We start from the raw sequence: 27,042 nt of genomic DNA, 5'->3' as shown, positions 1-27,042 counted from the left end.
GGGTTAGATACAGAGTAAAGCTCCCTCTATACTGTCCCATTAAACACTCCCATGAAAGGTACAGCACAGGGTTAGATACTGAGTAAAGCTCCCTCTACACTGTCCCCATCAAACATTCCCAGGGCAGGTACAGCATAGGGTTAGATACAGAGTAAATCTCCCTCTACACTGTCCCCATCAAACACTCCCATGAAAGGTACAGCACAGGGTTAGATACAGAGTAAAGCTCCCTCTACACCATTCCCATCAAACACTCCCAGGGCACGTACAGCACAGGGTTAGATACAGAGTAAAGCTCCCTCTACACTGTCCCCATCAAACACTCCCAGGGCAGGTACAGCACGGGGTTAGATACAGAGTAAAGCTCCCTCTACACTGTCCCTATCAAACACTCGCAAGGCAAATACAGTGGAAATAACTTCTAATTTCCCATTCCTGGCACCATGATGAATCAAAACTATTCATTTTCAGTAGCTTTCATTTTCTTTCTGCATTGGGACTCTCAATATGCAGCTTGTACTGTAAATATCAATATTTTGTATTGCTTTACTTATGTGCTCTATGTCCCTATTTTTTTGTTGTAACATCCAAATTGCTGATGGGGTCTGTGGATTTATCTCCCTGAGCTCACTGTCACGGAATTCTGTTCTGAGCTTCTTGGTCTCTGTACACTTTTACCCTTTTGCATCTCCACACCCTCACCTTCCTTTCCAACTATGTCTTCCCTCACATGTATACACGTTAAATGTTGTTTGTGGGATTGAGACTTGAACTAGAGTTCGGAGGGCTTTCAAATGGGTCTTGGTTAAAAACCTTCCAGGCACGATATTGTGTGGTGTTAGATAAATGGATTTCACCACTCTCATTAACATTTCCCCTCATCTAATATTCCCAGACTGAGGGTCATTGAGTGATGTGCCAACACTGATCTGTAACCAGCCACTAGGAGGTAATGAAGAGCAGGCAGTCAGAGACTCATCCCTCACCCCCTGAGTTGTTCACTTAAAATTGAGAGCTTAATGTGAACTTATAGGAGAAAGGGAGGCAAAGAGTGTGGAGCAGTGCCACAGCTGATCAAGCTTTCCATTCTTTTTAATTGTTTCCCACTGGACGTTTTCTTGTAACACTGCACCACCCCACCCCCCCCAACCCAAGTTCCCCCATTCCCCAAAAGCACTGCCCTCACTGGGGCACTAGTCGTCATGTGACCCCTCAGGGTGAGTGTGAATCTGGCAAAGTCAACCCTGGGATTGATCTTGGAGTGACACATTAACGCATTGCCCTTTTTGGGAATGCTGGGTCACTTCAGAGGGGCAGTTAAGAGTTGACAGCATTGGTGTAGGACTGGAGTTATATGTAGGCCTGTAAGGTTTTTGGAATACAGGGATCTTAACCACTCTTTGACCCAACTGGTACGAACACTGCTTCTATTAGCAGCAAGAGTTTATTAAGTTCAATTAACATACATAAAACTGATACTTAACAATGGCAGTATTTGTAACAGCGATCTCTGGTCCTTGCTCTCCAAAGTCACTGGGGCATCAGTTCCTGGGTTGTGTCCTGTTGACTATAGTCCTGTCTTCTCTTGAATTATGCCAATGATGCTTGCATGTTTCCTTCTTTTAATCCGTCCAGAGACCCTCCCCATGCCATATTAAGCTGTAGTTATCTCTGGTCAGCATGATTGGGCCACAGTTGTCCACAGACATGCCCCAGGCCAACACATAGGTCCTCAAAGATGTTTCCTGTTCCCCCCTTTTTTACAGACAATCCAAAGCTCAACTATTTTCTGGCATTTTACACTTTTTCAATTTCTATTAATACCATTGTTCTTAACATAGAAAATGAAAAACATATTTTCCAGCACTTACTCTGGCAAAAGCCAAGGCCCAATCTCAATCCGTACATTAACAGGTAGAGATACATCTTGTCACATTTATATGTCCTAACACTCGGCAAAGCTTCGTCAACCTGCCTTGTAGTTACACCAATGTATATATTCCTACAAAAGAATCAGGATATTGAAAAAGAAACCACTTGACCTTTGTCTCACTTACAATCCAGGTTAGAAAACTCTGGCTCAGCCGTCTTATCTCACTCCCCCTTCTACAGTTGTTGAGCTGAGTATCTACTAATAAGTGAGCAATGTTATAATTATATCTTAGCATTTTGTCAACAATCTTAACCATCATGTTTTGTTGCTTCGCTTTTAACCATATAGTTATTCCTAAACAAGTTGTTGTGTAGTTGTTGATTAAATCTGATTATTCAAAGATACCTGGATCCTACGGGCCAGACCAGATAAGGACAACAGGATTCCTTCCTGAAAGGACACCAGTGAATCAAATGGGTTTTTACAAACAATCTGACATCTTCAGGGTCACTTTTTGCTAATACCAGATTTTTACTTCACGATTTCTTTTTTAACTGAATTCAAATTCGCAAACTGCCCTGGTGGGATTGTGAGCTCACATTTTCTTTTGGGTGGGGAATGATGGCATAGAGATAACAACACTGGACTAGATAATCCACAGGCTAATGCTCTGGGGTCATGAGTTCAAAGCCATGGAATTTCAATTAATAAATCTGGAATATAAAGCTAGTCTCAGTAATGGTGATCATGAAACTATCATTGATTGTTGTAAAAAAAAGCCCCATCTGATTCACTAATATCCTTTAGGGAAAGAAATCTGCCATCCTTACCTGGTCTGGCCTACGTGTGACACCAGACCCACAGCAATGTGGCTGACCCTTAACTGTGCCCTGAAATGGCCTAGCAAGACACTTGGTTGATGTGCAACAAATTCTAGCATTGCTATTGACCCCCACACCCCATGAAAGAATTTTTTAAAAGTCCAGAAACATTCTTGCGCCCTCGAGTCTATATCTCCAGATGTTTTCAATATAAATATAATCTGATGCTTATGGACAGAGTCAACTCCAAGCACGTTCAAGGCCGCTGAGCAGACATAGGGTCTGGGGTTATAGTACACCCACCCTGAAGGTTTATGACCAGGTCCATGAGGTTATTATGAATGCAATAATTAAATTAAAGGAATAATTAAATATAGAACAAAAATACGCCTCTATTTGTACAAGTCAGACAGATTGAGAATGTTGGTGTTTTTTTTGATCCCCTCACATGGTGAGTGTCAGAGTGGCCTTGGAAAAGGTTTGGGGAAAGTCGGTTACATTAATATTTAAACCAAAGAGTCCTCAGTTATTGGAGTAGGCAAAGATCTGAGGCTCTTTCAAAAAGGTAGAAAGGAGGAGGCAGAGAGAAAGAGAGACAATGAAAGAAAGTCAATGAAGTACATTTGATACTGTTATAATGTCAGAACTACAGCCAATTTGCACACAGCAAGATTTCACAAACAGCAATGAGATCATAGTTGAGGAATAATTATTGGTCAGGACATGAAGCAGAACTCCCCTGCCTTTTATTGAAAATAGTATCATGGGATCTTGTAAATCCATCTGAGAGGCAGGCGGGACCTTGATTTAGCACCTCATTTAAAAGACAGACAGCATCTCTGACAGTGCAGTATTCCTTCAGTACTGCACTGGAATATCAGGCTGGATTTTGTCACTGGGTCTCTGGGGTGGTGCTCAAACAAATAACTTTCTGACTCAGAGATAAGACACTACTCACTGAGCTGTAGCTACACCTTCTAGGAGGATTGACTGAGGTCTTCAAAATAATATGGGTAAACTGTTTAAGTTTGCTAGATCAGGATGGATTGGAGACAGAAGTACAATAGTTAAGTTTATTAATTGGCTTTTTTTTTCCTTTTTATGCATTTCTTGGGGGATAGTGATGATTGGGGTAGCAGTGTGTGTTTGTAGAGTTTGTGTGCGTGCAGAGTTTCTGGGTGTGTGTGCGTCTGTCTGTAGTTTCTGCATGTGGGTGTATTGTGGCGCCACAGGAGCAGCTAATCTTTATCTGTTCAGTTTGGTTTATATATTTATTTTTGGAATCGGTAATTGATCATTGACTGTATGGGACTTTGATATAACGCAGATCAATAAAGCTCTCTCTGAATGTTTGAGTCTGAGGCTGTTTACTATGGTTTGTGAAAGTGGAGAGGGTGAATGGGTTAAATCCGCTTCTGCAGCATTTGCAATATTCCTTCTGCATTTTGTAAATTAGAGGCGGGGGGGGGGGGGGGGTTACTAATTTAATCCCTTCCACCAACTTCCTAGAGCAAAGCTCAGTTTGCAATTGGCAAGGGCGCTGGGGGAAGTCAGAATGAGTGATCCTGAACTTTCGCCTTCTCTGCCTGTTGTTTTTCTCGGGTGAATGATTAATCCTTTCTCGCTGCCATTTTCCTCCAGTAACGGACTGAAACTCTCAGGAGTCGGAGCAAGTGGGTGTAAACTCTTACGGTGGGAAGGAAAGTTTTGGATCCTTGCTGCACCTGCCCGGGTCAGAGAGATCAAACATTTGTTTTAATTCGACTTGTTCTCAGGGAAAAACAAAGCAATTGCCTCCAGGGCGCTCAGGCTGACAGTCTTTGAGTTGAAAAGGTAAGACTTTCAGAGTCGGGGTGAAACGTCCGCGTTAAGTGCGAGTTTGGGGATCTCCGGATAAATTGAGATATTTACATTTGTCTGTTTTAAGTCCCGTCTTTTGAGAGTTGCCATGGTAATTAAATGCAAATTAAGTGCACAAATAAGACGTAAAGAGTGGAAAGGCTGAACAGGTGGTAAATGTAGGTGAGTGACTCGGGAGGCGGCGGGAGATAATTGTGTTGCAATTTGGGAATAATTGGCGGCAGAGAGAGACAAAGAATTTTATTCAGTGGGATATTACTGGTGTCATCGCCCTGGAAATAAAACCTAGTTTCTGTGATGTGTGTTGGGGCGATTCGATACTTCCGAGGCCGAAAGGGGTAAACTTCGTTTAATTTCTGGCAAATGATAAAAAAATCTTTTTTTTTAGGGCTTTGGAGAATTATATTTGTGTGGTTTTGTTTTATAAATATTTTCCCCCTCAGTCAAAAGTTAGGGCTTTAGGTATTAACGTTAGTTTGTTAATCATTCTGGGAAGGTTAAAATTAATAGCCCTGATTAACACGGGAAGCTCTCTGGAAAGAATTTACTACAAGTGGCTTAGGGCAGGTTTTTATATTTTACAATCCAGAATCAGAAGCTGTTCTGGAGTAAATTGGATTGAGAGTCTGTGCTTCAGTTAATACCCTGACAGGGGATTTATATCACGAGGGAAGAGGATTGGAATCAGTTACTGGTGTCTGAGGTCTGTAATTTAACAGGATTACCATTTTACCTGTAATGCTCACCATGAATTTACCAAACACATTCCTCAAACAAATCCCCCAATCCCAGGGAATTCCTGTGTTTTTTTTTGTTTTCTAATTGAATTAGGAATTAGATGGAAGCTCAGAAATCTGTCAGTCCTTTTAGTTTCATTCTAGATTCAGTAGGTGCCAGCTGTGGCAGTTCTGGTCCTTTGACTCAGAAGGTCCTGATTTCAAAGTCCAACTCCAGAAACTTGAGCCCATGATCCAGGCTGACACCTGATTTTTTTTATTTAAAAAACCTTACATGTGGCTGCTTCTAGTTGCCCTGAGAAAGTGGTGGTGAGCTGACTTTTTCAACTACTTGTAATGGCTTTGATACAAATGAGGGGGTTGCTGGACCAACTCAGAGGAGAGTCAATGAGTGGGATTGGAATCACATACAAGTCCAGATGGAGTGAGGACAACAGGTTTCCTCCCATAAGGAAGAGGAAAGTGATTACTTTATCAATGACTTCAGCAGAAGGTAAAATGAACATATTGGATCCCAACTCAACTATTTCCAGTAATATTTCATTTGGGGAACCCAATGAATAAAACACCTTTGCTTTGAAATGGAACCTGCAACATTAGAATGAAACTAGTTTGATAAGAAACATAAGTTTAAACTAGTTTAGGTTGGCAAATAACTAACAAGCCTAAACTACTGCTTTCTCCACATATGTTGACTGACCTGGTGAATATTTCCAGCACTTTCTGTTTCAGCAGTTAAGTTTTGTAAATAACTAGCAACATTTGAAGTACATTTGATAAATGACAAACTAAACTACTACAGATTTTAAATCTGATGAATTAACTCAGCTAAACTGGCAATTTAAGTTTGGTAAGAAATGATCAAGACTAAATTAACAAATTGGTTTTGGTAGGCACATAACAGACTCGCAAAGCACAAGTTTAGTCTTGATCAGTTAAGCTATGTTAAAATTGGTAAATAGTACCAAGGCTAAACTAGTAGTCAATTATTTTGCTCTATGACTAGTTTGTAAGGTGATGGAGAAAGTGTAGGGGAGTGAAACCAATTGCAACCAATTTCAGTGAGCCAGCACAGACCTGATGGGCTGAAAGGTTTCCCTCTATGCTGCATATTTCTATGACTTGCATTGAATTCTGGCTTTCTCAAACTCAGTTTGAAAGCTTTTCATTGTTAATTGGGTAATTTTAAAAACATTTCACATTAGACTGAAGGTGTCCAGATCCCACCTCTCACCTCATGGATATTGAAGTCAGCTAGTGCCCAGGTCTATGGCACTAAGTCATCTGCTGATGGACACAGAGACCATTCACATCTGGGATTACTCAGCATCTAGCATCTGGGATTACTCAGCATCTAACATCTGGAGTGAATCTGAATTCAAACAGAGTGGGTGGCTAAGTAGCTTCAGCCCAAGTTAAATTCAACATGGTTCCCATCTCTGAACTCACTGACTTGATCTCAGCCACAGTCTCTGCCTCTTGATACAGTGCTGTTGACTTACTGGTAAATTTTCTTCCTTTTTTGTGTTCATTTCCAGGTCACGTAAACCACCTTTAAAATAATTGCCTGGGACTTACCGTCACGATGTATCAGAACCGACCATTGGGGAGCCCGCCTGCCTATAGCCCAAGTCATTTCACCCAACCCATCCTACACGGACCCTCCGTTGTCAGTTATGAATATGATGTGCGTTCCCCTCCACCAGGCTCATTCTACATTGAGGATAAGCCACAACACTTCTACAAATGGAGCTCCCCACCTGGGATTGTCCGTATTTTAGAGGGCATTGTCGTACTCCTGTGTCTCACAATTTTTGCATGTGTGGCATCTACGTTGCAATGGCAGTATGGTTACAACTATGGCATGGGCGGAATATTGGGAGGAGGCGGGTATTACCCTGGGATGGGAGGCAGCTATTATCCTGGGATGGGGGGAGTCGGTAGTGGCAGCTATTACCCTGGGATGGGTGGCTATGGTAGCCACACTGACCCCAGGGCTGCCTCTGGCTTCATGATTGCAATGGCAGCCATTTCCTTTATTGTTGTACTGGCCTTCTTCATTGCCAGCGTTAGCAAGTCCCAAAGCTCCAGAAGCCGGAAGTTTTACCTGTTGTTGCTGATATTCAGCGCTATCCTGGGTGGGTTGGAGCTGATTGCCAGCATTGTATACATCATGGGGGTCAATCCCACGGCCGGGAGTGGAGGATCCATGTACTATTCCCAGATAAGGATGATGTGCAACCAGTTCTATTCTGGAGGTGGCATGATGATGGCTAATCAGTATCTATATCACTATTGTGTTGTGGATCCTCAAGAGGTGAGTCACGTTTTATTGAGGTGGTGCCTCAGCCTTTGGCTAAAACGTAAATTTGTTCTTCCATTTCTGTTCCAGTTTATTGCTAAAACATGATAAAGTTTATGATTTCACAATGGCTGAATTATAAACTTCACCACCCGAAGTTGTAAACTCTAGGAAGGGCCTTGGTTTCTGCTCTACGTTAACCCACTCAATTGTAGGAATGGAATTTTAGGAGGAGGCCATTCTGCCCCTCAATCCTTCTCCACTAATAATTTAACTCATAGCTGATCTGTACCTCGACTCTCTTTACCTCCCTTTGCTGCATATTGTTTATACCCATACCTAACAAAAATCTATCAATCAGTCTAAAAATGTTAAATTGTCAGTTTTTTTTCATTCTTTTAGGGGGTGTGGGTGTTGCTGACTAGGCCAACATATATTGCCCTTCTCAAGGGTAATTGGGGATAGACAATAAATGCTGGCCTAGCCATCAGTACCCACACCCTGTGAAATTTTTTTTTAAAAAATCCACTGCCTTTTGCAGGGAGAGTGTTCCAGTTTTCTACTCCCTTTTGTGTGAAGAAATGATTCCTAACATCACCCTGAATGGCCCGGCTCGAATTTTAAGGTTCTGCCCACCACCACCCCTCTCCGAGGAAATGGTTTCTCTCTCTTTACTCCATCGAATCCTTTCATCATCAAACACCTCGTTTACATCACATCATAGTCATCTAAGTTCAAGTCCCATCTATATAATCAATCCTCATAATTTAACCTTTTGGGCTCTGCTATCATTCTAGTGGATTTGTGTTGCCTCCTTCCTGGGTCAATATCTCCTTCCCAAACTGTGATATCTAGAAGTTACTCCAGATGGGGTCTGAACAAGACTCCACAAAACAGAAATATAACTTTCTCCCCTTTTAAATTTCAGGTCCCTTGACATAACAGCCAACATTTTACTTGCCTTTTGGATCTTTTTTTTCCACCTGTGCACTAGTTGCAGTTTGTATGGTGTAGGTACATCCACAATGCCCTTAGGGAGGAAGTTGCAAGATTTTGACCCAGTGACAGCGAAGGAGCGGTGATATATTTCCAAGTCAGGATGGTGGTGGCTTGGAAGGGAATTTGCAGGTGGTGGTGTTCCCATATGTCTGCTGCCCTTGTCCTTCTGGGTGGTAGAGATTGTGGGTTTGGAAGGTGCTGTCAAAGGAGCCTTGGTGAGTTGCTGCAGTGTATCTTGTAGATGATACACACTGCTGCCACTGTGCGTTGATGGTGGAGGGGAATGAATATTTTGAAGTGGTGGATGGAATGCCGATCAAGTGGGCTGCTTTGTCTTGAAGCTTCTTGAGTGTTGTTGGAGCTGCACTCATCTGGGCAAGTGGGGGAGTATTCCATCACGCTCCTGACTTGAGCCTTATTTGCTAATCTCTTATGTGGAAACTCGTCAAATGTTTTCAGGTATACTGCCACCAACTGCAGACACACCCTTACACAACAGGTTAATGGCTTCAATAAAAGTTCAGTTAGATTAATCAGATTTGACTTATCCATCACAAATCCATATTGGTTCTCTCTGGTGCTGTTTTCAGATGGTTTATAAAAATATTTTCTTTAGCTATTTCCATTTATTAGTTCTAAAGAGATTGGAGATGGGGCAAAATGCAAGTTGAACATTCTTAAATTGTCAGCCAAATGGATAGCAAAGTCTGAACACTTTCCAATTGGTTATAGGAAGGTGGAGCATCACAAAGGTGGACTTGTCAGGAGATCTGTAGTGGGAGTGTGGGGTGGGGCATTTGGAGGTGGGTGAGATCATACGATGAACCCTCCAGGAAATGACTAGCCAGAGTTGGTAACCCTATGCTGGGCTAATCCGGATCGAACTGCTTTGGGTAGATGCAAAACAATCCATGCTGAAAGGAGAAAGGTGTGTGGGTGACCATTGCTAGAAATGTAATTGGTCAACCTTAACCTGATATAGACAATGCCAAGAGGATTTAATCTTACTCTTGGATCCTGCCTCGTAATCCAACCCAAGCAGGGAATGGCCTCCATCCTCTCAATGGAAAATGATCGCAGTTATCACCCAAATAGCACTCATTGCTATTAGTGGAGTATCGTAAGAATATTCAAAGACTGGTTGCTTTAATTCTCTGAGGCCACTATTGATCATGTTGAATTTAGACACTTGGCTTCATAAAACTAATTGTTAGAGAAGATCGAGGAAAGGAGCAATGATGTTTTTACATGAAGTCCTTGTACCATGTGTTTGCTGTCCTACATTAGCACTCAGTCCAGAAAAACCTCAATTTTTAAAATTCTCATCCTTGTTTTCAAATCCCACCACAACCTCATCTCTCCCTACCTCTGCAACCTCCAGTTCCACAGCCCTACGAGGTCTCGGTGAACCTCCAATTTTGGTCTCTTGAGCATCCCCAATTTTAATCCCTCCATATTGGTGGCCTTCAGCTGCCTGGGTTCTGGGCTCTGGAATTCCATCCCTAAACATCTCTGCGCCTTTACCTCTTTGTCCTCTTTAAAACCAACCTCTTTGACCAAGCTTTTAATCACCTGTCCTAGTATTCCTTGTCAAATTTTAAATAATAAAGCCCTTGTGAAGCACCCTGGAATTTTTAAAGGCACTCAATAAATACATGATGTTGTTGCTGCCTCCTATTCACTTTCTGTTATAGGTAATGAGAAAGAGTGGTAGGAAAAATCTGAGAGACAGAATGAAAAAAACATCAAGAGTGGTGGAAGAAGATGGATACTGAAAAGCAGAGCAATGCAGACAGAAGTAGAGTGAGATAAAGACAGGCGCAAGCAGAGCAAGATGGAGAGAGACAGAAGCAAAATGAAAGAGCCACACTACTTGGAGAGATGGCAAGGGAGAATGACAAATGGAAAGAGTGAGATGCTGACCAACACATAGGCACAGAGAGACAGAGTGAGGAGAAAACAAAGATACACAGACATAAAAGGGAAGAGGTACAGAGGCAGGCACCAGGGAAGAGAGAAATGGGACACAGAGAAAGAAAGAATGAGTCAGACAAACCAAGAGAACAAGAGTGAAAAAGAGACACAGGTACCCAAATACACATAGAAAGAAAGGTGGAGTAGAGACAGAGAAATATGGAGAGACATTCAGGACAAAAGGAGATGGAGTGACAGGTGGAAAGAGCTGATAGGAAAACAAAGACAGATCTGGAGTAAGAGACTGAGCCACAAACATTCAGACTGAGAAAGAGACACGGACATATCTAAATAGGTTCAGAGACTGAGAGAATGAAAGGAAATGGAAAGCATCAACAGTTTGAGATTAACCCTGTACGGTATGGAGACAATACTAATCCCGTTCCTGTCTGTTTCCTGCCGATAGGCTGTGGCGATTGTTTGTGGATTCCTGGTGGCGTTGACGTTTTGTATTATTGCTTTCTTCGCTCAAAGAGTGCGGCAGAAAATCTGGAAATACGGGAAGCCAAATATCCTCTGGGGAAAAGGTTTTGCTGAAGAAGAGGTGGGACCGAATGTGGAGGAATGGGTAAGCAAGCCTGTGAAGAGTTCCTAGTTCAATTGTCGGTCAGTCCTGAGATAGTGAATCTCAGTGGGACAGTTTCAATTGGCTCAGGGTAGAGTTGACTCCCAAAATGAGAAGTTCACAAAGCGACCTGACTGGATCGAACTGGGTGTGTTGTGTTCTGCCCAGCCACACCAACAGGAGAGGTCAGTCGAGATGGATAAATATTGAGATTAAAGGGTGGAGAGATAGAGCAGATACCATGGTGGACGTGCTGAGTCTGGCTTTTGGCAGAAAGAGACATTTAAAGGAATGTTCTCTGTTGGCCAGGATCCAATATTTGACAACTGGTGAATTTCTGGAGTTCTGCTTTAATCCTTTTGGGAATCACAGATTATTTACTCGAACTTTGTCTCACAAGATAAATGTCTGGGTAGAGTTCATGATAATACTGAGTATACGTGGAGTAGGGAGGAGATTTAATGGGTATACAGATTGATAGGGCAGAGCGAACGTGGGCTTTGGAGAAAAGGGGTTGAGGGCCAATTGGACTTTTTCAGTCCACGCTTTCGGAAATTTTGTGCATGAGGCTGCTAATTTATGCTGAATTCTGTTCACCAGGAATGAGTTGAGACCACCTCATCTTTTACTTAGGACCCTTACAGTTGATAGGGGAAGAAAACTTCCATCTTGATTGTGTGATGAATTCAGAGTCAGATCCAAAAGGAGAAAGTACCCTGTCTTATGCCATTGAATCACCCAATACCCAATGTAGAGACTTTTGAACAGAAACATTTATTGGTCTTTGCACCTTGTTCAACTTGAGGACCCAGTAGTAATTTTTTGAAGTCCTTTGTTATTTGAGAACTGGCACAAAGGTCAATGCACAGGGGTTGGATTTATCAACTGACGCACACAGGTGAATTTAACCATGCACAAGGACATGCTATCATTTAGGTGAATGATCACATTGCAGATCCCTATTGTCAACAAGTTACAAAATAGTTTTCCCACTCATAAGGGTGAAACTAAAGGTGTTACAACTCTGAAACTGCACATTTCATTCTGGTATCTTTCTAAAGCAATAACTCCTCAGTCAGGGCAGAGGGTGTCTGGAATTCACAGCCCAAGTTGGTGGTAGAGGCAGAAACATTAAACTCCTTTAAAAAGTACTTGGATCTGTACCTAAAGTGCTGTAAGCTGCAGGGCTATGGACTGGGTGCAGGAAGGTGGGATTAGCAAGGGCACCTGGGTGTCCTCGGGCTGTCATGGACAAGATGGGGCGAATGGCCTCTTCTGTGCTGTAACTTTTCTATGGTTCTAATGGACTGGTCTCTCTGATTTTCATTATCTACCATTTCTGAAGTCACTGTTGAAGATATTATTCCACAGCCTCCAGCTGATCCTTTGGTACCTCACCTAGAATAGTGTGTGGATTATTGAACCACCACCACAACAATTTACATTCTTATAGTGTATTTAACATAGTAAAAATGCCACAGGAGCATAAAACGGACAAAGATTCAGACATAAATAAAAGCAGGAAATGTAGGAAGTATTCAGATCTGGCAGCATCTTTGGAGAGAGAAACAGAGGTAATGTTTCAAAACAAAAATACCTGGAAAAACTCAGGTCAGACAGCATCTGCGGAGAAGGATACAGTTAATGTTTCAAGTCGGTATGACTCTTCATCAGAACTAAGGAAAAATAGAAAAGAGGTGAAATATAAGCTGGTTTAAGGGGGGGGTGGTGGGACAGGTAGAGCTGGATAGAGGGCCAGTGATAGGTGGAGATGGACAAAGAGGTGTTGACCACTCTGTCCTTTTGTCTATGACATCTTTTGGTTATCCCCGCCTAACACTGGCCCTCTATCCAGCTCTACCTGTCCCACCCCCCCTTTAAACCAGCTTATATTTCACCTCTTCTATTTTTCCTTAGTTCTGTTGAAGAGTCATACCGACTCGAAACATTAACTGTATTCCTCTCAGCAGATGCTGTCAGACCTGCTAGTTTTTCCAGGTATTTTTGTTTTTGTTTTGGATTTCCAGCAGCTGCAGTTTTTTGCTTTTATCTTAGAGGTAATGTTTCAGGTCGTTGATGACCCTTCATTCGAAAGATTGAGACACTGAGCCATGTAAGGAGATAATAGGACAGGTGACCAAAAGTTTGGTCAAAGAAGTAGGTTTTAAGGAGCATTTTAAAGGAGGAAAGCAAGGTAAAGAGGCGGAGAAGTTTAGGGAGGGAATTCCAGAGATGTCATGGTGAGCTAGATCCTGTCCCTTGCCTGCTGTCCAGGTATGTACGCTTTACGAAAGCCACTGGACAGTAGGAGTGCAAAGGTCAGTTGTAATAGCTTAAGCACTGCCCTGGCTGCGATGAGTTCCATTCACATTGTGGATGGAACCTGGGGTTCTCTTAACCTGTAAGAAAATAGTTGGGCAGTGACAATATTGGCTGAGCAATTTGCCAAGCCCCTCCCTACATCCCTGCCTTTTTCCACTGGCAACCCTCCTCCACCAATCAGATTTAAGCAGCACAGCCGAGAGGTACCCAAGGAGGGTCTCGGACTACAGCGAGGTGAGATGTTTCCCCCACCAGCTTTTTGTTTACTGTTTGGTGCTGGAAGATATTGAACAAGACTCGTGTTGATGGAGCTTGTACTCACCACGCAATCTTATCAGGCTGAGGTGGAAAGCCTGCCAATTGCCCCATTATAACACACAGCTCTATTTGCTTTTTGATAAGTTTAGTTTCGGTTCAATTACTCATTAACCTGATTGTTACTTTGGTTTCACTCACTCACTTGCCTCATAAGTAATTAAATCAATTCCCACTGTTGACCCATATTGTGCCATTTTAAAATGGTGTCAAAGCACAGCGACTGTGAGCTGAAAGGTCAGCGAAGAGTTGCAGTTTAACAGCTGCTGTTTAGAAGGTTCAGTCCAGGCCTCCTTCGCCCAGTTTACAGTTCTCCAGTTAACACAAGTTGCTTTCATTTTAAAGGGTTAAGGCACGTGAGATATCAACATGCTTAAATAGTAGAAGACGACAAATTAAATCAGGTGGCAGTGATTGGGAGCAAAGTGCTGGAGCTAAGAAAGATTGGGGGAGGTGAGGAGTGCTGTAGTTGATAGAATCAGAATGAGTACAGCACAAAGGCTTGTTGTCGCTACCAGAGCAGTTCACCTAGTGCCACTCCCCTGCCTAGTCCCATTGTAAAACTCATAAATGCAAGTTGTTGTTTTGTTATATCACCTTTAACTTCATAAAATTTCCCAAGGCGTTTCACAGCAATGATTATCAAACAAAATTTGACACTGAACCATGTGGAGATATTAGGGCAAGTGACCATAAGCTTGGCCAAGGGAGATTTTAAGGAATGTCTTAAAGGAGGAAAGAGAAATAGAGAGGTTTAGGGAGGGAATTCCAGAGCTTAGTGCCCAGGAAGCTGAAGGCATGATTGCCAATGGTGGATCGATTTTAAAATCAGGGATATCAAAGTCCAGAATTGGAGAGCACAGAGCCCTTGCAGAGTTTTGGGCCAGAGGAGGTTCCAGAGAAAGTAAGGGGGTGGGATTTGAGCATAAGGATGAGAATCTCAAAATTGAGATGTTGTCGGACTGGATCAGGGTGGTGGATGAATAGGACTTGATGTGAGTTAGGATACATGCAGCAGAGTTTTGGGTGAGCTGAGATTTACAGAGGGTGGCTGGTGGGAGACTGGCCAGGTGAACATTGGAATGATTGAGTTTGGAAATAATAAAAGCCGGCATTAGAATTTCAGCAGAAAATGAGATGAGGCACGGGTGGAGACGGGGAATATTCTAGATGTAGAAGTAGGCGATCTTTGTGATGATGAGGATCGGAAGCTCAGCTCAGGGTCAAATAGGGCAGCAGGTTTGTGAATAGCTGGCAGGGACCAAAGATAATGACTTCTGAATTCCCAAAATTTAACTGCAGGAAATTGCCAGTGATCAGAGACTGGATGTCACATGCAGAGAGTTCAGTAGAGATGGTGTAGAGGGAGAGCCGAGTGCTCTCAGCGTACATGCGAAAGCTGACCCCTTGTCATAGGATGATGATGCTGGGGGCCATCGCACAGATGAAAAAGAGGAGAATGTTCAAATCTGTTGGGAACATCAGAGAGAATGGTGCAGCAGGAAGAGGCAGAAACAGTGAATTACCTTTATAACACTAAAGGCACTATATAAATGCAAGGTGTCATTATTGTAGCATCTAATGGCTAATTGGGTGAGGTGCCAGAGGGCAATTGGGGCCCATGGATCAGTCCGTGGGGTAGACGTCAGTTAGCAGCTCTGGGAGTATCCTGTTCCTTTCCACAGTTCAGGGTCTGAAGCTGAGCCTGATTAGTGTTTGATGTCGCATTTGAGTCTTTTCTCTGATCCATTGGGTTTCAAAGGAGAACAGTCCAGCACCTCCAAGCTGATTTGGCTCCTTCAGGCCTGTGCAAGAAGGGTAAACACTGGCTTAGTTGTACATTAACATCCAGTCACCAAATATATTACCTCCAACTCTTAACACACCCTGTTCCAGGATCCCAAAAGGAACTCCTCAATTCAACCCCAATTCCAAAGAATCGCTCTGTTCTCAAAGCCACCTAGATTTTGTAACACATATAAGCACTTTTTACAAATACTAAGGTGACCATGGTTTAGTGGGTAACACTCTTGCCTCTGTGTCAGGTTGTGGGTTCATGTCAGAGACTTGAGCACATCACCCAGGCTAACACTCAGTGCAGTACTGAGGGAGGGCTGCACTTTTGGAGTTGCCGTCTTTCAGAATAGGACATTAAACAAGATCCCACCTGCCCCCTCAGGTGGACATAAAATTCCCATGGCACTATTTTGAAGAGGAGCAGGGGAGCTCTCTCCATTGTCCTGGACAGGATTTATTCCTCACCCAGAGCCATGAAAACCAGATGATTTGGTCATTATCACATTGCTGTTTGTGGGATCTTGCTTTGTGTAAAATGTTGCATTACAACAGTGACTACATTTCAGAAAGCATTTCATTGGCACTTTGGGGCTTGCCAAGACTGTGAAAGGCACCCAACAATTTTACAATTTGTAAAATTCAAGTTTGATGTCACCCTTCGATCCTGATCCGGGTTACTCTGCAAGACACTTTCCGGGTAGCTGCTACCCGTTGGATGGGCACTGCCTCCACACCTCAGTTAAATATAATGCCACCAACACAATCACATTCACCCAGCACTGAGCGTCCATCACATGACATGGCGGGGATGAGATTTGGGAAGCTGCTTGGTCTATCTAGCCACTCCCACTGTGGTGAGGAAAGCCCTGCTTTCTTTCAATTGAAGTTTGTCAATTCTCTTCATAATGTTGAACTCTCTCTCCTGTGGGGAAGAATTTTAAGTCTCAGGACCACAGTTTCACAATGAAGGCACGAGGGGTAAGAAGGACAATCTTATGAGACCTTTTCGTACAAATGGTGGTAAAAATGTGGAATTGGATGTTGAACCAAGGTGCTGACACTTGAGGATTTTGTGACTGTGATGTGTGATGTTTTTGTTCAGTAAACGTGTCAAAAGATACGAGGTCAAGGTGCAAAGCAGCTCTGACCTAATTGATTGGCGGAGCAGGCTCCAGGATTTGAATGGCCTCCTCCTGTTCCTATTTTTGTTGAAACATTTCATCCAATAGGGATCGAGAAGAATATGCTTCCAGGGAAGGACCTTTGAAAATGACAGTATAAATAAGATTAAAAGAGAGAAGGTGGGATCGAGGGATATAGGGAAGTGGTGGGCGAACGGGATTGAGGGACGTGAGGAGAACAAAAGCAAAATACTGTGGATGCTGGAAATCTGAAATAAACACAGAAAATGCTGGAAATACGCAGTAGGTCTGGCAGCATCCGTGGAGTGAGACAAAGTTAACATATTGGGTCAAGATTTCTTTGATGTTTACTCTGTTTCTCTCCACAAATGCTGTTCAATTTGGGGAGAATGTGGGTGGGTTGGTATTAAGGATGTGGTGAGAATCTAGCTATGGGTTGGTGGGGTGGTAATATGATTAGAATCTCAGAGAGGGCCAGTTTTGTTTTGACTTTCTCACAAAAGTGAGTCACAAAACTCACTGAACTCTGTCTTGGAGCAATAATCATTCATAGGACTGACTCAAGTCCACACACCAATAAATAACGGCATTATTGTAGAATTAAAACTGTGCTACTCCCCTGAGTTCTGACTTTAATTAATGTTGGGACAATCTCAGGTTAAATCAGCTGATCTTGACTTGGTCAAGAGGAGCCAATTGAGAAAGAGAACAGGGAAGATTCCTACTCCTGATTACCCTCAAGTGACATCAGGCTGATGCATACATGGTGTGACAACTGGGCTGAGCTGTAAGGCATCATGACGTTGAATAGTCCATTACTAGTCACTGTCTAGTTTCACTCGCAGTAGAGGCCTGTACTTGATTGAGGTACAAGGTGATGGCCAACAGTAGTACTGACCCCAGGAGAGAGTTAGGAACAGAGGGAAAGGAAAGTGGCTCATGGAGGGAACACCTTGATTTTAAAATTCTCATGCATGTTTTCATTGGCCTCAACCCTCCCTATCTCTGTAACCTCTTTTAGCCTCACAACCCTCTGAGATATCTCTGCTCTTCCAATTTTGGCCTCTTGCATATCCTCCATTACCATTGCTGTGTCATTGGCAGCCCTAACCTCTGGAATTCCCTCCCTAAATGTTTCTGCCTCTTGTTCCCCCTTCAGGACCTTTTTAAAACTTACCTCTTTGACCAAGCATGTGGTCACCTGTCCAAATATCTCCCTTATCTGGTGCAGTGTTAGATTTTGTTTGGTAATCACTCCTCTGGAGCATATTGGAATGTTTTTGTTCCATTAAAGATGCTATGTAAATGCAAGTGGTTTCAGGTAACAATCCAGCTGAGTGCTTGCTTTGCTCAGTGGACAACACTCTCACCTCTGAATCTGTTGGTTGTGGGGTCAAGTTTCACTCCAGAGATATTGAATCTATAAACCAGACCAACAGTTAAAGTGCAGTACCACAATGAGTGCTGCACAGTCAGAGGTGCCATCTTTCAAAATGTTAAAGCAGGGCTCCCTCTGCTTGTTCCAGTGTTTCAAAGAGTTTTTAAAAGGTTCAAGGGCACTGGAGAAGGAGAGCACACGGTGGTCTACTGGTGTCCTGGCCAACGTTCCTCAGTCAAGCAACCTGACCCCAAACAGATTAACTGATCACTCACTGAGTAAATTGTGGGTGTAACATGCATTGAAATGTGATGAAAAACTGTATAAATACAACTGTCTTTCTCCAGTTTAAATTTTGGTCTGAATTACAGAATGTTCCAGAATAGAAAATGTCATTCATCCCATTAAATCACAAACCACCCAGTTTAATCCCACTCTTCCCCTTTGTTACCTACACACTTTAATATCTGATCTATCACACTCTCCTGCTCACTCCCCATACCCTTTAATACTCTGCCCAGTCTAATCCCACTCTCCTGCTCACTCCCCATACCCTGCCCAGTCTAATCTCACTCATTCCCCATCCATAATCTATCTCCCACTCCTACCTTTCACAATTCATCATCTTAATCAAAATACAGCAGAATGATTCTGAAGGGGCCACTATGTGAAAGCAATTGAAGCTAAGTGATCTATCAGTCATTCACTCCTTGTATCTTTCTGGTCTTTCAGGTGAAGACTGTTCCAGACGGAGGTCATGATGACATGGAAGCAGTTCAGTACTTTGATAAACCAGCCAACGGTATCAATACGATGAGCACCAATGAGTATAATTCACAGCCTATCACACATAATTTGGAAAATCACAATCAGTAAGTGAAAAGTGTGACCAAATGTTACAACTAATAATCATGTAGCACAGGAGGAGGCCATTCAACCCATCATGTCTGTGCTCACTCTTTGGTAGAGCTATCCAGTTAATCCTACTTCAATGCTCTTTCCCCACAGCCCTGCATATTATTTCCCCTTCAGTTCCCTTTTGAAAGGTATTATTGAATCTGCTCCCACCACCTTTTCAAATCATAACAACTCATTGCATAAAGGAAATTTGTCCTCATCTCCTCTCTGTTCCTTTAACACGATGTGTTATAATCGAGTGGGATGGATGGTGGGGGCAAGACTTTGGATAGTTAGATATGAGGATGAAATTTTAACCTCAGCTTACCTTGCAGGAAACTGATAGGCTTGGTTTGGCAACTAGTTTTATACCTGCCCAATTTTTACTCTCCACTGGAAACACTTTCTCATTTACTCAATCAGAACCCCTCATGATTTTGAACACCTCTATCAAATCCCCCCTTAACCTTCTCTGCTCTAAGGAGAACAATCCCAGCTTCTCCGGTGTCTCCACATTAACTGAAGCCCTTCATCCCTGGTACCAGTCTAGTAAATCTCCTCCACAACCTCTCCAAGGCCTTTATATCCTTCCTAATGTGCGATGCCCAGAATTGACTACAATAGTTCAGCTTAGGCCTCACCAGTGATTTATAAAGGTTTAGCATAACTTCCATACTTTTGTACTCTTTGCCACTCTCCGCCCCCCACACACACACCTTAAACCAGCTTATATTTCAACTCTTTCTTGGACTCGAACTTAAGTTCTGTCGAAGGGTCATGAGGACTCGAAACGTCAACTCTTTTCTTCTCCGCCGATGCTGCCAGACCTGCTGAGTTTTTCCAGGTAATTTTGTTTTTGTTTTGGATTTCCAGCAACCGCAGTTTTTTTGTTTTTATCTCTGTATAAATCTAACCTGGGTCCCAGCAAACAGGCCACACATTCAGAAGCAGAGAACACTAACAAGAACGAGTCTTGGTGAAGACTCTTTACTTCTGTAGCGTCTCTGATGGGGTATTATAGTATAGGGATAAAAACAAAAAAACTGCGGATGCTGGAAATCCAAAACAAAAGCAGAATTACCTGGAAAAACTCAGCAGGTCTGGCAGCATCGGCGGAGAAGAAAAGAGTTGACGTTTCGAGTCCTCATGACCCAGTTCTGTCGAAGGGTCATGAGGACTCGAAACGTCAACTCTTTTCTTCTCCGCCGATGCTGCCAGACCTGCTGAGTTTTTCCAGGTAATTCTGTTTTTATTATAGTATAGGACTTGTCATAATCTTTACCCTGGGAAACATTGCCTGTGATTATGAAAACCAGTGACAATTTTATTGTTTGATCTCGGTTGCCAGGTACCATCCTGCCTCCTGCCCTTCGAGGAACTTCAACTCGACTCCATCTGAAGACGCAGTGAAGAAGCTTCCAGCCAGTCGAAGGAAGAGAAGGAGACGACGTGGTAGGTCTGATGTGGAGGAATCTCAATACGAGACTGATTACACAACAGGAGCAGAATCCTGCGATGACATGGATGATGAGGAATGGGAAAGGTAGGCTGCAGATTCTTATAGGAACAGGAGAAGGCCATTCAGCCCATTGAGCCTGCTTCACTATCCAATACGATCATGGCTAATCGAACACTTCAATGCCTTTTACCCACGCTATTCCCATAACCCTTTACGTTATTGTTAATCAGAAATCTGTCAATCTCTACCTTAACTATACTCAATGACTGAGCTTCCATGGCCCTCTGGGGTAGAGAATTCCAAAAATTCACAACCCTCTGAGTAAAGAAATTTCTCTTCATCTCAGTCCTAAGTGGTTTCCCCCTTATTTTGAAATTGTCCCCTGGCTCTAGACGCCCCTACCAGGGGAAACACCTTACCTTACCTGCATCTACCCTATCTATTACTTATTAGTATTTTGTTGGTTTCAATGAGATTACCTCTCATTCTTCGAAACTCTAGAGAATACAGGCCCAGTTTCCCCAATCTCTCTTCATAAGATGGTCCTGCCATCCCGGGAACAAGTTTGGTGAACCTTCATTGGACTCCCCACTATGGCACTAATATCCTTTCTGAGGTAAGGGGACCAAAACTGCACACTGTACTCCAGGTGCAGTCTAACCAAGCTTCTATACAACTGAAGCAAGACTTCACTACTCCTGGACTCAAGTCCTCTTGGGGTAAAGGCTAACATTCCATTAGCCTTCCTTGTAGCTTGCTGCACCTGCATGTTAGCCTTCGGTGACTTATGGACAAGGACACCCAGGTCCCTTTGTACATCTACACTTTCTAATCTCTTACCATTTAGGAAATACTCTGCACATCTGTTCCTTCTACCAAAGTGGATTACCTCACATTTTTCCACATTATCTTCCATCTGCCATGTTCTTGCCCACTCATTAAGTCTGTCCAAATCCTCCTGTAGCTGATGTACATCTTCCTCACAACACAGATTCCCACCTAGCTTTGTATCATCCGTGAACTTAGAAATATTACATTTGGTCCCCACATCCAGACCATTGATATAAATTGTAAACAGCTGGGGCCCAAATACTGATCCTTGTGGTACCCCACTAGTCACAGCCTGCCAATGTGAGAATGACCTGTTTATTCCTACTCTGTTTTCTGCCAGTTAACCAATCCTTAATCCATGCCAGTATATTACCTCCTATCCCATGTACTTTTTATTTTATTTTGTGGGGGACTTTATCAAAAGCCTCCTGAAAATCCAAAGGGCCCAGATGTTTCCAGTGTTTCTTTAAGCCTCATCTTGTAGCCATAAAGCAGGCTTTAAGCCTCATCTTGTAGCCATAAAGCAGGCTTTAAGCCTCACCTTGTAGCCATAAAGCAGGCTTTAAGCCTCACCTTGTAGCCATAAAGCAGGCTTTAAGCCTCACCTTGTAGCCATAAAGCAGGCTTTAAGCCTCACCTTGTAGCCATAAAGCAGGCTTTACGCCTCACCTTGTAGCCATAAAGCAGGCTTTACGCCTCACCTTGTAGCCATAAAGCAGGCTTTACGCCTCACCTTGTAGCCATAAAGCAGGCTTTAAGCCTCATCTTGTAGCCATAAAGCAGGCTTTAAGCCTCATCTTGTAGCCATAAAGCAGGCTTTAAGCCTCATCTTGTAGCCTTAAAGCAGGCTTTAAGCCTCATCTTGTAGCCTTAAAGCAGGCTTTAAGCCTCATCTTGTAGCCTTAAAGCAGGCTTTAAGCCTCATCTTGTAGCCTTAAAGCAGGCTTTAAGCCTCATCTTGTAGCCTTAAAGCAGGCTTTAAGCCTCATCTTGTAGCCTTAAAGCAGGCTTTAAGCCTCATCTTGTAGCCTTAAAGCAGGCTTTAAGCCTCATCTTGTAGCCTTAAAGCAGGCTTTAAGCCTCATCTTGTAGCCTTAAAGCAGGCTTTAAGCCTCATCTTGTAGCCTTAAAGCAGGCTTTAAGCCTCATCTTGTAGCCTTAAAGCAGGCTTTAAGCCTCATCTTGTAGCCTTAAAGCAGGCTTTAAGCCTCATCTTGTAGCCTTAAAGCAGGCTTTAAGCCTCATCTTGTAGCCTTAAAGCAGGCTTTAAGCCTCATCTTGTAGCCTTAAAGCAGGCTTTAAGCCTCATCTTGTAGCCTTAAAGCAGGCTGTTAAACACATGGTCTGTCTCAAGCTGATCCACATAGCTGGCTGTTAACCATGTGACAGAAGTTTGCACTTTCACAGCTTGGCTCCGTGGGTAGAAACTCTCATCCCTGAGTCAGAAGGGTTTGAGTTCAGTTCCAGAAACTTGAGCTGTTAATCCAGACCATCACTCCCAGTGCCAGGACTTAAGGGAGTACTGCATTGTCAGATCTGCATCTCTGAGACTTTCCCCAAAGACTCATCTGTCCTCTCAGGTGGATATAAAAGATCCCAAAGCCTCAATTTTTGAAGAAGAGTGGGGGAGTTCTCCCCAGTGTCCTGACCAATATTTATCCCTCGACCATTATCACTAAAACTGATGATCTGACTGTTATCACGTTGCTGTTTGTGGGATCTTGTTATGTTTACATTGGCTGCTGCATTTCCTACATTACAACAGTGACCACATTTCCAAAAGTACTTCATTGACTGTAAAATAATTGACATCCTGAGCTCATGAAAGGTGCAATAGAAATGTAAGTTTTTTTTTTAGAAAGCATCATTCCTTGTGTTGGAGGTTTTTTACCCATGAAAGAAGCTTCATCTTTTTCCAGATAGAGGGTTCTTACCTATATAAATAGCATCATTTCAATATCCAGGATAGAGTTGCCAACTCTGGACATATTCCTGGAGGAACTCCTGCCTCCAATTTTGAATAGTGGCTGTTGAATCTATTCTACCTGCTGCCCCCCCCCACCCCCGAGGGCCTCAGATTAACAACTCATCTGAAAGATGGCACCTCTGACAGTGCAGCACTCTACTGGGACGTCCTGGATTGTGAAAGGCACTAGATAAATGAAAGATCTTCATAATGTTGAGCCTTGCCCTCCCTTGCTTTGCCTTTTCCCTTTTATATTAAAGATGCTGGGTGATAGTGGGGTGGGGGGGAGCTGCTAGCAGCTTTAGAATGGATCGTGTTCTAACCCCATATCATCATGTCTTATCAGCTTGTACCCTCCCATAACCTCTGACCCCATACGGCAGGAATACAAGTGGGAATTTGATGCTGATCTTCGGGAATATAAGCAGCTTTGTGCTGAAATGGACGAAACCAACAATCAGATTAATTTCCTGAGCAAGCGGCTGGACGTCTTGACTGAGGAGAACGCCAGCTATCAGGTAAGAACACTGCCCCTCACCCCTTCCCCCTCCCTCATTTCCAGTGTAAGGTGATGGAAGGAGCCAGGAGAGCTCCAGTCTAAATGCTGTAACTCTGGATTGTGTTCTCGATCACCTGGGAACTCACGCAATCCAACCCCAATCCCAAGTCACACCGCTCGATGTATTCTCCTATTTCCTTTTTGTTGCTTTGTCACTGTTTGAAATCTGAGAGATTGGAAAGGGGGCGACCTCAGTGTTGCTGCTTTGTTGGGGGATAATTCCAAGTTCAAGTCACCAAGATCTGCTCTTGTCAGCACTTGACATAAATGCAGATCAATGAGGACTTTCCCCCCCAGTCCCTCTGCCCCAGCTGCCCTTCACCCCATATCCCAGGCATTGGGATCATTAGTCCAGTAACATAATAGAAACATTGAAAATAGAAGCAGGAATAGGTCATTTGACAATTCGAGCCTGCTCCGCCATTCAATATGATCATGGCTGATCCTCTATCTCAACACCATACTCCTGCTCTCTCCCCATACCCCTTGATGCTTTAGGGTCTAGAAATCTATCTATTTCCTCCTCAAATATATTCAGTGACTTGGTCTCTACACCCTTTTATGGTAGAGAATTCCACAGGTTCACCACCCTTGGAGTGAAGAGGTTTCTCCCTCATCTTGGTCTTAAATGGCCTAATCCGTATCCTGAGTCTGTGACCCCTTGTTCTAGACCCTCCAGCCAGAGGAAACATCATCCCTGCATCCAGTCTGTCCAGCCCTGTCAGAATTTTATATGTTTCAATGAGGTTCCCTCTCATTCTTCTAAACTCCAGTGAATACAGGCCTATTCGGCCCAATCGCTCCTCGTACAATAATCCTGCTATCCCAGGAATCAGTCTGGCGAACATTCACTGTGCTCCCTCTATGGCAAATATATCTTTTCTTAGGTAAGGAGACCAAAACTGTACACAATACTCCAGGTGTGATCTCACCAAGGCTCTGTACAGCTGCAGTAAGACATCCTTGCTCCTGTACTCAAGTCCTCTCGCAATGAAGGCAAACATACCGTTTGCCTTCTTAACTGCTTGCTGCACCTGCATGCTTGCTTTCAGTGGTGTACAAGGACACCCAGGTCCCTTTGTACATCAACATTTCACAATCTATCACCATTTAAATAATACTCTGCCATTCTGTTTTTCCTACCAAAGTGGATAACTTCACACTTATCCACATTATCCTCTCTTAACACACTCCTCACCATTCTCATTCCCACCTAGTTTTGTGTCATCAACAAACATGAAAATATTACATTTGGGTCCCTCCTCCAAATCATTGGTATATATTGTGAATAGCCGGGGCCTAACCACTGATCCCTGGGGTACCCCACTAGTCACCACCTGAAAAATATCCATTTATTCCTACTCCGTTTCCTGTCTGCTAACCAATTCTCAATCCAAGCCGATATATTACCCCGATCCCAGTTGCTTTAATTTTGCACACTGCATTGCCATATAGACTTATTATAAAAGTCCCTTTTCCGGTCTGTTTTAATGCTTATGTTGCTTTCTTTCAGGGAGTTGCTGAGGAATACAACAGATTAAAGGACTTCAAAAAGGTAAGTGTATCTCTCATAGATCCCATTCAACTTGGTGCAACACAAAATACTGCAGATGCTTGAAATCTGAAATAAAAAGAGAAAATGCTGGAAAAACTCAGCAGGTCTGGCAGCATCTTTGGAGAGAGAAACTGCGTTAACGTTTCAGAACAATGACATGTCATTACAATGGAAAATGGAGTTCTGATAGAAGGTCACAGACCTGAAACGTTAACTCTTGTTTCTCTCTCCACAGATGCTGCGAGTGTTTTCAGCTGCTTCTGTTTTTATTCCCATTCAACTCATTGCTCAGTCTGCAGTGCACCACATCCAATAATATTCCCAAGAAACAATCTCCCCAGTATGTGGTTCATGGCTCAATGTCATAATGAACCCAGCAAATCAAAAATGGCAGATGTGTGCTCAGCCAACTGGCCTGCATGGTTTAGTGGGCAGCATGCTCACCTCCATCTGAAAAGTTGTGGAGTCACCACAGAAACTTGAGCTCAAAATCCAAGCTGACCCTCCCGGAGCAGTACTCAGGGTGGAAGCACTATCTTTTAGATGAGATGTTAAAGTGGGACCTTGCCTGCCCCTCGAGTGGAAATGAAAGTTCCTAGGGCTACTATTCAAAGAAGAGAAAGGGAGTTCTCTTTGGTGGCCTGGCCAACATTTATCACCCAACCAACATCACTAAAAACAGACAAACTGTTCATTTATCATTTAAGTGCACAAATTGATGGCCAGTATCCCTCCATAGCAGAGAATGAGATTACCTCGTAATCTAACCCCGTGCTGTACCTGCCCTGGGAGTGTTTGATGGGGACGGTGTAGAGGGAGCTTTACTCTGTATCTAACCCCGTGCTGTACCTGCCCTGGGAGTGTTTGATGGGGACGGTGTAGAAGGAGCTTTACTCTGTATCTAACCTCGTGCTGTACCTGTCCTGGGAATGTTTGATGGGGGTCAGCGGGTGCTGGAAATAGAAATACTCGATTCTCCATCGCTGAGGTGCTTGTCTTCATGAGTATTAAGCCACTGTTATAGAGGAAAAACAAATATTAAAAAGAAGACGACCTGGGAACTGAGTTCGGCTTTCCTGATATTTTGTTATCTTTTCTGTTGTTCCCAGACCTCTGAGTATCAGAGCAAACGACTGAAGAGCAAGCGGCTGAAGAGCAAACTATCCCACATTAAGCAGATGGTCAGCGATTATGACCGTCAGCGAGAGTAACTTTTGAGAGGAGACTCATCATCCTTCAGTCTCTCCTGCCTTTTCCCCCTTCTGCCCCTATCCCCATCCACAGCTCACAACATGAAAACTGGGAAATGTCCTGCAGATTTTAGTGAAGATTCCAAACTCCAGTCAGAAACTCTACCTGTGGGAGCACGATCAGGACTGGAATGCTACAGCTTTCACAGTGAGTCTGAATTGACACCAGACTTCAAGCAGGGGAAGGCTGAGTCGGGCTGACTCCGTTCCTACATTAGTTTATATGACAGTTTTACTCTGCACGAGGAGGAGGATCTATGTGGTATTCAATGCATGATCAATCGATAAACAGACTGTCAACACTTGGGTGAATAAAACATGGGAGGAGTCCATCCACAACTCCAATCACAGCATTCAACCTCTGGAAGAATTGACCCACAATCATCCATTACATGGGAAAAATGAATCATCATTAAAATATCAAATTATTTGAGATCTTT

The 27,042-nt window shown here is 43.2% G+C and overlaps 3 protein-coding genes across 5 annotated transcripts in view; 2 read left to right on the top strand and 1 right to left on the bottom strand.

The window, feature by feature from the left end:
- The window catches only part of LOC121287610 (MARVEL domain-containing protein 2-like), a 23,749-nt gene extending 16,895 nt beyond the window's left edge, over positions 1-6,854 (top strand). Inside the window, exons 6-7 of the mRNA XM_041205537.1 lie at positions 4,470-4,527; positions 6,830-6,854. Coding sequence (XP_041061471.1) covers positions 4,470-4,527; positions 6,830-6,854 — 83 coding nt within the window. The remainder of the gene's footprint in view (positions 1-4,469; positions 4,528-6,829) is intronic.
- Positions 3,626-27,042, top strand: si:ch73-61d6.3 (occludin). Of its 3 annotated transcripts, XM_041204661.1 has the most exons (9): positions 3,626-3,707; positions 4,336-4,527; positions 6,830-7,608; positions 10,973-11,134; positions 18,818-18,957; positions 20,331-20,525; positions 23,585-23,756; positions 25,311-25,352; positions 26,462-27,042. In XM_041204661.1, the coding sequence occupies exons 3-9, from the start codon at positions 6,877-6,879 to the stop codon at positions 26,561-26,563; spliced, it is 1,545 nt and encodes a 514-aa protein (XP_041060595.1). In that variant the 5' UTR covers positions 3,626-3,707; positions 4,336-4,527; positions 6,830-6,876; the 3' UTR covers positions 26,564-27,042. The 3 variants fall into 3 exon arrangements, with proteins under 3 accessions (XP_041060595.1, XP_041060596.1, XP_041060597.1); XM_041204662.1 differs by lacking the exons at positions 3,626-3,707; positions 10,973-11,134 and having other exon boundaries at positions 4,220-4,527; XM_041204663.1 differs by lacking the exons at positions 3,626-3,707; positions 26,462-27,042 and having other exon boundaries at positions 4,220-4,527; positions 23,622-23,756.
- LOC121287112 (transmembrane 6 superfamily member 2-like) overlaps positions 15,420-27,042 on the bottom strand; it is a 48,953-nt gene continuing 37,330 nt past the window's right edge. The window contains exon 10 of the mRNA XM_041204667.1: positions 15,420-15,573. Within this exon, the coding sequence (XP_041060601.1) occupies positions 15,568-15,573 (6 nt within the window). The 3' untranslated portion in view covers positions 15,420-15,567. The remainder of the gene's footprint in view (positions 15,574-27,042) is intronic.

This window comes from Carcharodon carcharias, chromosome 14 (assembly GCF_017639515.1).
Source record: "Carcharodon carcharias isolate sCarCar2 chromosome 14, sCarCar2.pri, whole genome shotgun sequence".
Classification (NCBI taxonomy): domain Eukaryota; kingdom Metazoa; phylum Chordata; class Chondrichthyes; order Lamniformes; family Lamnidae; genus Carcharodon; species Carcharodon carcharias.
Note: the sequence above shows the minus strand (reverse complement) of the source record. Positions and strands in the feature narration are given on the sequence as shown.